A 12,473-nucleotide genomic window follows, 5' to 3' on the forward strand; every position below is an offset into this window, starting at 1 on the left:
GAGGCAATGACGAGAGGAAGAGAACCGAGATCCGAGGGAACAAATATCCACCATGTTGTTAGCCACCCTGCTAGCATATCGACGGCTAAAGCTACAACGGAGCCTCCCTCCCCCCACCACCCCACCGCTCCAAGCACCACGGCAGGCCGCAAGCCGTTTGCTGTAACGGACAAAGACAAATATCTGCAAGCTGACGACATTATGCATTTAAACAACAAAAATGGACTACATATTTTTCATCTGAACACTAACAGCCTGAGACACAAACTGGCTGAACTCAGGCAACTGTTCATGAACGGTAAGGCAAGCATATTATGCTTTTCTGAGACCAAATTGGACAATTCCATTACAGATTCAGAGATTGAAATTGAAGATTATCTTGTAGTGAGAAGGGACAGGAACGTGAATGGAGGTGGTGTCTGCATGTACATACATAAAGACACCAATTTCAAAAACCGTACTGACCTGCATCATGAAAATATTGAATCTGTGTGGGTTGAAATTCTTTTTGACAATGCTAAATCTGTAATAGTCGGGACAATCTATAGACCACCGGAACAGAGTGACTTTTATGATACATTAGATGGGTGTTTGGCTGATGTGGGGGATGTAGAGACAATTATTATTGGAGACTGGAACACGGATATGCAACGTAAAGACACGTCCGTCTTCAAGTCCTTCAGTAGGATTTGTGATCTGCACGGCTTCAGCCAGCTAATCACCCAACCCACCCGGGTATGTGAAACAACACAAACTACCATTGATCTCATTCTGACCTCTGACAGGTCCAGGATCTCCAGTAAAGGGGTTATAGCATGCGGTTTAAGTGATCATTATATGATATTCTGTACCCGCAAAAAGCTAAAACAAAAGGCCGGCTGTCACAAAACAGTCATATCTAGAGACCTCAAAAACTACTCTAGCGAGGCCTTTAACCTAGAACTGGAGAGCCTGGACTGGTCAGATGAGCTCAGTGGTACACAAGTTGAAGAAACATGGCTTGGTTTCAAAAACAAATTCTCTGCAATACTCAATGATTTGGCCCCCCTAAGAACAACCAGGGTAAAAAATCGCGCTGAGCCGTGGATGCACTCCGGCATACTGACCGCCATGAAAACCAGAGACAAAAAATGCTCTGAGTTTCATAAAAGTCAGTCAATGCTTTCCAAAAGCACGAGCAGTGAACTCCAGGCCCACGTGACTGAACTAAAAATTGAAAGAAACAGACTAAGAAATGACGTAAGCTCCATGATCAAAACTGCCAAAAAGAATTTCATCAATGACAAAAACTGAGGGAAAACAAAAATAAACCCCGTGAACTTTGGAAATTACTCAATAACCAGCTTGGCTGCAGTAAAAAACTCAAAACGAGATTTTCAAACTTAAACATAAAGACAGATAACAGGCTCATCACAGACAAACTGGATGTGGCCAAGTGCTTGAACATTTTTTTCACAAACATAGCCACAACTCTTGTAAATAAATTACCCTCCCACTCAGGGCTTTTTGGAGTAGATCACATCATGACCTACTACAAAAACCTAGGGGTACGCAAAGATGATTTCAGTCTAGCAAGGGTAACAACAGCAGAGGTACTCATTAAACTGAGCGCCCTCAAACCTAACAAGGCCACTGGCCACGACAATATCCCCTCCAAATTCCTCAGAGACACAGCAACCGCCATCTCACCAGTCATAGCTCACATAATTAACCTCTCCATAAAACAGGGAAAAGTACCCAAAGACTTCAAAATTGCAAGAGTAACCCCCCTGCACAAAAAGGGCAGCAAATTGGACCCAGGCAACTACCGCCCTGTTTCTATACTTACCTCCATCTCGAAAGTCATGGAAAAAATAGTATATGAACAGGTCGAAAAGTACCTCGCAGAAAAGAAACTAATCTATGAATTTCAATCTGGCTTTAGAACATCCCACTCCACTGACACATGCCTTCTTTATTTGAACGACCACATCAAACAAGAGGTGGACGAGGGTAAATACTGCGGCATGGTGATGCTGGACCTACAAAAGGCTTTCGACACTGTCAATCACCCCATTCTGATTGACAAGCTAAAAGCAATTGGTTTTGATAAACTATCGGTGAGCTGGATGCAATCCTACCTGGAGGGGAGAGAACAGATGGTGGAGGTAAACGGTACTCTGTCCCCCCCCCTCCCAGTGAGCTGTGGTGTTCCACAAGGAAGCATATTAGGTCCGTTACTGTTCCTAATTTATGCAAATGACATGTCATCAGCATGTGACTGCAACTTGTTCCTGTTCGCGGACGACTCAGCCCTGCTGGTCTCTGACAGGAGCAGATTGCAGGTTGAAAAAACCCTCAGCTCCGAGCTCGGCAGAATCTGCACCTGGCTCGCCGATAATAAATTATCATTACACCTGGGTAAAACAGAGTCCATTCTCTTCGGTTCGAAACATAATCTCAGCAAATCCGACGACTTCTCAGTTGCAGTGGGTGACATTATTGTCACAAGTAAGAAGGAAATTACATACCTAGGATCTATTCTTGAGGCAAACCTCTCCTGTGACAAAATGGCATCCAATGTAATAAAAAAAGTCAATCAAAGAACTAGATTCCTATACCGGATCTCCTCTCTGGTAAACAAAAACACCCTGAAAACTCTGGCAGGAGCACTCATTCAAGGGTACTATGACTATGCTTGCACGTCATGGTACCATAGCACCTCCAAGGCGCTAAAAATAAAACTTCAAACATCGCAAAATAAACTGGTCAGACTACTGCTTGACCTTTCATCTAGAACCCACCTCACCTCTGCCCACTTTGACAACCTAGGATGGCTTAGAGTAGACGACAGAGTACAGCTACTTGCAATGGGCCTGGTCTACAAGATCCACTACACCTCTATGGTACCCATGTACATGTCAAAATTCTTCCCAAAGGTCAAGGAATACCATGATCATAACACCAGAGGGAGCTCCACAAATCATGTAAAACCCAGATTTGGCACAAAAAAGGGGGAATACACGTTTCGCAATTATGCCACATCAAGGTGGAACGCTCTTCCCACAACTGTAAAGGAAAGTAAAACTATACTTACCTTAAAAACCTCTCTTAAAGAGCACCTTCGGGGGAAAGCATTGCAAAACTGGCCCCGGTAATGGTACAAATCTCAACCTGTCGTACAATGGACAGCTTCCCCCCCCCATCTATGTATATACTCGCATTTTAGACTCTGTTACTAACTGTATATCTGTAGACTTGGTATGTCTTAAATGTCCGGTTAGGATGTATTAGAACGAAATCTAAAATGAAAATTGTAAATAAGCCATCTGTATGTAAAAAACCACCTGTATGTAAATTGTAAATAAGCCATCTGTATGTCAAATATGTCTTATATGTCTTAAATGATATGATGAATTGGAAATGGGGGACCCTGATGTAAACAAGACGAAAGTCTTTCTCTGGTCTGCATCCCCTTAACAATTGTATGTTTTGAGCTGTACTGTACTGTACCCAATATACAAGCTGTTAATAAACTTTTCAATCAATCAATCAATGGGTTTGACTATTTGTATTACTTTGTTAAACCTCACCAGCAGAGGTGGAAAGTAAATACATATATTTACTCAAGTGCTGTATAGTACACATTTGGGGTTCTTCCACTTTTTTACATTTTGGAAGCAAATTGTGTACTTTTTACTCCACTACATTTATTTTTAGATATTAATTTACCAGTTACTTTATACATTTATGGATTTTGAGGCACACAACTTTAGAAAACTTTTAAAAATATGATTATTTGGTATACATTAAATCATCTAACATAATATTTAACTAAAACAATGAGTGGGTTAACAGAACATTTATTGGAATTAAGATTGTTTTGTTAAAAAATATGTGCTGCTCTTGCTTTAAAATATTTGAATATTTGTTTTGCAATAACTGCTATTACTCCGAATACTTTAAGTACATTTTCCTAATCGTACTCTTATACTTTTACTTAAGTACCATTCTACATGCAGTACTTTTTATTGAAATTAAGTATTTTTACAGTGTGGTATTATCATTTTTACTCAGGTTAAGAATCTGAATACTTTTTCCAACACTGACTATTTGTGTTACGTAACCTCTGGTATCAGAAGGCGGATTTTCCTTAAGGACAGTAAAGGCAGCATCGCTGGCAGCCTTCCGCTTGTTGGATAAACACGCAGCTTCCAAACATGACCGCTGCTGTTGTTGTCCGGAGGTTAGCAGCTCTGTCAGGGGCTTCTGCGGCGGCAGCAGTGCCATACGGGGCTCACGGTAGGGTCACTGCACATTAGAGTATTCGCCATACTCATGCAATAGTATTTCCTTTAGGTTGGAATCGTAAAACAGCGGGGAAACACGGCCATGTCAAGCTAACCACTCGATTAGCTTCTATAACGGCGCATTTGCTGGACTAAAAAAGAACACGTATCTGCTGCTAATGTTGAATAGGCTAATAGTTAGTTTGGCATACAAATGACACTCAAAGCAGCAGCATGCTAATTTACTAAATAAACAGTTTTGTAATGAAGGTGACCGCCCCCTGTGTGTCATGGAGGAGTCAATGGCAAACGTGCAGTCAGAAAATCAAGTTAGTATTAGCTGAATTAAGCTAAACATTGCTCTATTTTGTTTTTTTACGAGACATCAGACATAATCATGTTTGGGCTGCACTATTTGAGACAGTTATATTTATACCCCTCAATATTCACTACTGCCATTGATCAAAAGCATCAACAAAAGCCTAAACTTAAAATCTTCAGACATTAGTTACTCATTCAAAACAAATGTATTGTGTGGGGAATTTATAAGAAACTGTTGATGCCATTTAAATTGTCATAAAGTGTGTCAACTTGTGTTTGAAAGTAATATTATTTCTTTCATTTTGTCATTTTTCTGTTTTAGGCTTCAAAAACAGCGACCCCGACAGCAAGTTCCGGAGAGCGGTATGTTAATATTGCTGTGATGGCAAATTTTGATGTTAAAAAATTGCTTTTACTTCAACACTTTTTACCTGATCACTGTCACAGTCTCGATCGTGTCAGAGATCATGATCTGGATTATGCAGGATTAGTCTGAGTGCTGTTCTCTCCAGCTATTTGAAATGGCCAACAAGTATCATTTCTACCACAGCCTGGCTCTGCTGGGTGCTGCCCACTCCAGCAAACCTGCTGTGGTGAGTATCAAACCTAATACCAACTGTTAGCCCCCAAGTGTCCCTTTTGAAAAGGAATTTTTTAAGTGCCATAATCCGTCTGTCCCCACTCAGAAAACCAGCATGGAATTGAAAGAGAAGTTGTTATTGTAACTCCTTTACACACAAATCTACAGTACATTTTAGCTACAACATGCATTGCTTATTTGTTATTAAAAAAACATTTAATTTAAATAAAAAATGACTGAAACAATGGGGTAAAAATTGAGACTGGTAGCTTTTTAAATATGTTTTTTTCCCTTAAAAGAAGGAGAAGTAACAATAGGCTGTTATCATCACATTATAAATAAGTAATACTATTATGTATACCTTCAGTACTAAGGGCATGTGTATTTATGCACAATATATAATTCACAAAATAGGCAACCATAAAATAAATGAATTATTCAGAAGTGTACAGATTCTTTCACTATACATTTTGTCCTATTTTCAGATTTATGTTTCTAATTTAGTTTGATGCAGAATCTAAAAAGAAACAAGACCATTTTCTTTCACACTAAGTAGTAGAAGTACGAAATAACTCAATTTAATATATGACAGCTTTTAATCTTCTTAAATAAATGTTTTTGTTTGTGCCGCTGAATCTAAAAGGAACAAGTACATTTTCTGCAACTTACATTTTAAACCTAATAAATGACATCAATTAATCTGCTTTTTGTCAGTAACCTAATTTATAAAATGTTTGTCTGTGTCCCCTCTCTACAGGCGGGGACCCTCCATGACTGGTGGTACAGACCCTGTAATAAGCAAGATTGCTCGCATGGGGGGTGTAGCTATGATCGCTGGCTGGCTGGCTATAATTCTCTGAACTGTAACAGTTCACGTCCCCTCCACAGGGCCGCTCTGTGACGCTGGACTGTCAGACTGTTAATGGATGAACTGCAGAGCTTGGGGGGGGGGGGGGGGGAAGTTTAGAAGTGCGGAGTAATGTCGCCCATCTAATCGCTCCCTGTCCGGGGGTTGTGGGTGTCAGCGGCAGATAAGGTCACAGGATTATCACTTTTCTACCATTGCTGTCTGTTTCTGATCGCTGCCCTTAAGTTAAAATGGATACACAGAGAATAAAGCACGTGTCATCTCGACGAATTGTTGACTAATTTCCACTGGTATGTCAATTTTGAACTTGGAAATAAAATCTAGAAGTTCCCGAAGCTTTACTTAACAGTGAATAAATGCAGTTTCTATTTATGTTTCTGTAAATGTATACAGCAGTGGTATTGCAGAAGTAGAGCAAAAATGAAAGGAATATGAGGAGAAATAAATACTTTTTCTTACACATTGTTGGGTTGCCTGATTTTTACACATGACTTTTTCATTACTTCTCCAAGTACATTTTTTCAATCTGCCTAATACATGTCCTTTTCACCTCACTACATGGTCTTGTAAAGGTTGTACTTTGCTGATTAGACAAACCATGTAATTGGTTTATAAATTATTATTCGTTTTTATAAATGAATATATGTATAATGCAGATTAAACTGACTATACCTGATCAATTACAATTACAATTGTCTCACTTGTTAATACATTAATGACTAATTCACTATTCAAATACATAAAACAATCACCCTGAAAGTGTTAATTCTGCATAATGAGTACTTTTAGGAATAACTCTTAAATGGCAATTATAGTCCAGACTGAAATTCCAATTATTATTAGACCTATAGTAAGTAACATTTATTTATAAAGCACTTTTTCCAGACATAGTCACAAAGTACTTGACAAAGCAACATCAAGCCACTTGTAGCATTGTGCAGGATAGGTTAGATACTATACATGTACATAATATACATTTTTTACTATTTTCTGTCTAGATAATGTAAATTGTTAAATTCCTTCCAATGCATTTATCATATATGGACAGAAGAACATTTTCACTACCAATACAGTACTGCTTATTTGGGTACATGTACCTGGATTAATGCATCCAGAGTAAATTAACAGTTGCGAAACCTGAATGCAATCCAATTCCAATTGAGAAACGCCAATTCCAGTTTAACAGGGGTCTCTTCAGTGAGTGGTTCTCAGTAAAGGTCGGATAAACTCAGGATCCACAGCCTATAGAAGCTAAAGAAAATCCTCCCTCTTGCGGTGCTGAATGTCTTCACAGCCTGGAGCATTTGATCCTCTAAGTGGCAGAACACAAAGGAGTTCATTACCCATGCCTCCCCGTAGCTGGGGCCGTGTTCCAACCACTCCGCATTCAAATTGAAAGTGAAATCCATTGAAACATTAATTTGCCTTCCTGACTGTAGGCCCACGAATGGGAGACCTTTAGAAAATAGCTGTATAAATCTTCGGGTCAATTTTCTGGGGTCGTCACAGGAGCCGAGGCTCTGCTCAGAAGAGAAAGAGCTATCGACTGCACACGGTGCCAATGAGCTCTTGATCACGACTCATACAACCCTCATTAGAATTAAGTAGCTATTGAGAAGCATTCTGCTATTCCAGGACCAGGCAACAGATAACGCTCTGAAACCCGGTCTCATATCTCTGACTCACAACTTTTAACTTGACAGGAGACACATGACTGGAAGTCACAGCGTGTTCCGCACTGTCAGGTGCATAATTGAAGTGTCATCATCAAATTTTCAGCTGTATGTGTTAAATACTTGAGGAGATAATCATGTGACTGACTAGCAAGACAACATTTGACTACTTTCACACAGCAGTCTTATTTTAGGGCTATTTATTTATCAGCTGACATCCAGAAGTGTGGATCCCTGTTGGTGCCAGCACAGCACTCCTGTGTTAAGATCTAGCCGGATCAAGATGTTCTGCTGTGGCCGACCACATCAAATGTGTGAGAGAGGGAGAAATGGAAAATGAGATTAAGGGAGACACTTGTGTCTTCATTAATGTGCTTTTCTGTAGCTTTCCAAGTTATTCAGACAGAGCTAGTCAGTTCTCAGTGTTTGTCTTTTCATACATTTTAAGCAAGTTAACAGTGTCTTCAAATGAGGATTAAAAAGTTATCTAAATAACTAAAAACGTTTTCAACCCCTATTAATTGAGTATTCCCAACATTTGTTTTATCAATTTACCTGGCCAGGAAATAGTCCCAGTCAAAATGTTGTGATGCAAATAGATTTACCGTGTTATTTCCATGTTTAAGGACAAATTCCTGCAGCACCTGCGAAGATTCAGGTGTGTCCTATTTCAGTGATAAGAGTACACATTAAATCCTCTTGTATTCATTATTATTTATAGGCTCTGTATGTTGCCATTTAATCCATATGTCATAAAGCAGGAGGGTCTGAAAGCAAATGCACTGTCTGGTGCTTTGCTTCAGTCTGTAAAGTAGTGAGCGTCGGAGAAAGAAGATACTAACAGTAGATACTGTTAATTATACCTCCAGGGACTTCCTCTGCACTTCACAAGCCTCCCTATGCTTTATTTCTCTTACTCTGCAGTTGGATTTAATTACATCAGCTCCTTCTGGTAGGCCTCGCTGTCCCATTGATTTCTTGGTCAGAGCCTGTTTTGGTTAAAGATGAAGAGGGAGTGTTTGTGTGAGAGTCAGCAGTCATGAACGAGGGAGGTGATAGAGAGCTTATGGGATGAGAAGGGCTGACTGTGGAAATGCGTGCTCCTCTGGAATGAAACGCCGGCCATCTTGCATGATTAGCCACAGTTTCCTCCTTCTTGCTCACATGGACCAGGAGACACACACATATCAACCCACAGGCAATATAGTAAAGTGCATGCCGTATGATACACACAACAGCAGTGCCAAATCCTCTCTCGGGCATCAATCAGGCGGCGGCTCTTCGCACAGTGAAGCGGAATGACTGTAATGGCCGTCCCACATCGCCACGCTGACCCTTTCCAGCCACTTAAATGATGGTCAGCGCTACAGCACACACTCAGATAGATTATTCCCTCACTTCAATGGACACAGAGTCACTACAGCCCCCTTTTTCACAGTTTTATCCTCAATCATTTCACTCCAATCTGCAGCACAGTGATGACGGCCATGCATCAGAGGAGCTAACGGGATGACACCAAGGGGAAGCGGCCATTGTTACGGCATCACCATAACCACTATCAGCGGCGGTCGTCTCGCAGAGTAATGCAGTGTCTGGGTTATTACCCAGCAGGGAGATGCTGGATGGTGGTGATGGTTTGGGTTATGCTGCGTAAAGGGATAACTGTCTGTTATAATAGCGCTGTGAAAGTTTACGACTCTCAAACGTTAGAGTTGTAAACTACCTTTTTCTCCTGTGAGCTGCTTAACCGTAACATTTAAACACTCCCTCATCAGAAGCAAGTTGCATTTCAGAGTGCAGAAAAGGGTTTAAGGGCATGTTAACAGGAAGTAAACATTTTGCTCCCAGAACATTTCCCAATGGGCTGCCAATATAGATCATTTTATCACTGATCAGCACTTGCTCTAGGTGATATCTTTGTACGTGTTTAGTCAAATTACAAATCCATATTGCATACTATAAAATTCACAACATACTAGCATAGTATATTAGGAGTTAGTATACAAAATATCAACATGAATAGTACTCGCACTTTATAGACATTGGTTGTCGATTTTACACAGTTATTCCAAAATACAATTCTCCAATGAATCTACAATTTTGTTTTCCAAGATTAGTTTGGAAGTGCATGTGCTTCAACCGAACACTCGTGTGAACACAATAAAACCTTATAATAAGTATATAGATTGGATTTGTGACATTTGTGGAAGAGTCTACAGCCTTGTCAGCTTGTTGAAAAAACTGAAACGTTGACTTTAAATAAATATATTTTGTCAACAGATTTCACATAACTGTAATTAGTTAATTGAAAGCAATAATATTAAGTTAAAATGAAATATTATGTTAAACTTAATATTATTGCTTTCAAGTTACCTAATACAGTTATGTGACATCTGTTGAAATAATGCATATATTTGAAGTTAACATTTCATTTTTTTCAGTGCAGAAGGAATAAAGAGTTTTAAATGTTTTGTATTGTTAGTAGTTCATTTTGAAATGCGTAAGTACATTTTGAAATGCGTAAACCCCTTTTTGAAACGATGAATGTTTGAGAGATATTTATAGTGTGACAAAGTATTTGGAACAACCTGAATACTCCGATCAAGGCAAGATCTTAAGATGTATTTCTGTATTCCTGTTTGTGCAAAAGGCAAAGAATGAAATCAAAATGATATTTTCATCCATTTTCCTTCCTCCTGCTCTTCCGTCCACCTTTCCCCATTATTATTTTAGGGCACCTCCCCTCTTTCATCACTTCTCCTTCACTAATTTTGCTGAACAAGCACTGACTTCAGAGACTGATCCATGAATATCAGACGTGACACATTCCCATCAAATGCCTGGGATTCGACTTGCAGAGGGGAAGATTTTTATGGTACCAATTCTAGCCCGGGGGGATATATTGAGGAATGTCAAGCGAGCTGGTAATGTTTTTCCATTCCTTTCTGGTTAAAAATAAACCAAAGAAAAAGTTTGAGAGATATTGCGTTTTATTTTTGCTGTCTGTCTCACTATGTCTGCTGAAGGCCAGGCTCGTATCTAACCTCTCATTTTGCAGACAGGTAATGTCACTCCCTCAACTTGATCATTAAGTGCTGTTTGGTACAGCGTTACGTGAAAAATGTCGTACTTATGCTACAGAATAGGCTGATGAATCACACGCTGCATTGTACTATACACAGACAGCTCTTCCCACAATGTGAGACGGTAATGATCCATCGACAGGCTGAGGTGCGACAGGTAATTCCAGACACCATCAATCCAAAGAAGTTTAGCAGGAAAAGAATAACTTGGAAGTGTAATTAAGGAGGTTTATGCGTACTGTATAGACAGGAAGTATTTTATATAGTGGAACCTGTTTTTTAGTGAGCATTGGAACGATAACAAAATGCAAAAAGAGGTAAAATGGTTGGTTCTTTTACACAATCTATTCAAATTGAGAAACAAACACTACCAGAAGCTCCCCTAATAAATATGATTTATCTTGTGACTAGTCTAATACAAAAGATGTGATTGAGTTGCATTATGGCACTATTGCACTAGGGGCTATAAATACAATAAAATGAAATGAAATCTCTCTCTTTACTTTATAAAATGTGAGAAAGAAATGCTGTAATAAAAGCCAACACACTGTTATGGTAAAAGAATAAACTGCAATGAGATCCTTTTCTCGTAGTGTGTCCCATGGCCATTTCCACTGATCATAATTCCATTGTTGAGGTCTACTAGAATAGATTTATATTGTGCAATTTTCCAAACTCACATTGGTTTCTCATACAGCATCTCTGTAAACTGTGTATTCACTGAATTTCACTCTCTGCCTTTAACGGTTCGTTGTAGCTCCAATAGCTCCAGCCCCCACCCTCCCTGTGAGCACAGTGTGCTCTGATTGGTCAGGACGTTGTGAATCGCGCTGAGCTCCGTGGAGGTGTTGTTTCCTAGCATACACACAGCCAAACACAGCCAAACTCATCCTGAGCACACACAAAGTCACAGCCGAAGTAAAAACAATAAGTGTGGCTTGATATTGAGTAAGAAAAAGGTTGATAAACGCTGTGAGAATGGGTCTGCAGAGAGAATTTCGCCGCGATCCCAACTGTCTGTTATCAGCCTTGCCATTTTCATAATGTCTTCCATTTTTGTAAAGCACTTTGAATTGCCTTGTGTTGAAAGGTGCTATATAAATAAACTTGCCTTGCCTTGCCTTGCCTTGCAGCCAGGGAGGAGAAATCAGCTGAGCTGCCTGCTCCCTGCACACAGATGTGTGTGTGAGGAAGTCCGTGGATTGGTCAATTTGGACCAATCAGCGGGGGCTTAACGTAACGGCTCCGCGGACGTAAGGTAATGGCTCCACGGATTGGTCCATTTCGTTCCGGGTACGGCTTGACATCATGCCGTACCCGGAACGAAATGGAAGAATCAAATGGACAATGACGTATCTCCAACGAGGCGTTTTGGGGAGGTATTTTCTATGTTAGAGTTTTACTCGCTACAGGGTGTACTTTGAGGGTTTGTGACTCTGCACACCGTTTACATGCATAAAAACCTTCATAACACACAAGGGGATGGGTAATAACCGGAAAAGCATGACATGGGCCCTTTAAGACAATATGTAAGAGGCCAGCTATTTATTTGCATATTAATTCTATATATGTTGGGTATATTGCATATCATTTATTTATTCAAATAAATTGAATGTAGGTTAAGATTGAATATTCAAAGCATTCTACCTGGTATGCAATTCCCTCCTCCTGTATGCATTC

The 12,473-nt window shown here is 39.8% G+C and overlaps 1 protein-coding gene across 1 annotated transcript; it reads left to right on the forward strand.

Moving 5' to 3' along the window:
- The first annotated feature begins 4,141 nt into the window (after positions 1 to 4,141).
- On the forward strand, positions 4,142 to 6,501 carry tmem256 (transmembrane protein 256). Its single transcript, XM_034136321.1, has 4 exons — positions 4,142 to 4,281; positions 4,912 to 4,952; positions 5,102 to 5,182; positions 5,927 to 6,501. Exons 1-4 carry the CDS (start codon positions 4,200 to 4,202, stop codon positions 6,068 to 6,070), a joined length of 348 nt encoding a protein of 115 aa, XP_033992212.1. The 5' UTR covers positions 4,142 to 4,199; the 3' UTR covers positions 6,071 to 6,501.
- The last annotated feature ends 5,972 nt before the right edge of the window (positions 6,502 to 12,473 follow it).

This window comes from Trematomus bernacchii, unplaced genomic scaffold (genome assembly GCF_902827165.1).
Source record: "Trematomus bernacchii unplaced genomic scaffold, fTreBer1.1, whole genome shotgun sequence".
Lineage (NCBI taxonomy): Eukaryota > Metazoa > Chordata > Actinopteri > Perciformes > Nototheniidae > Trematomus > Trematomus bernacchii.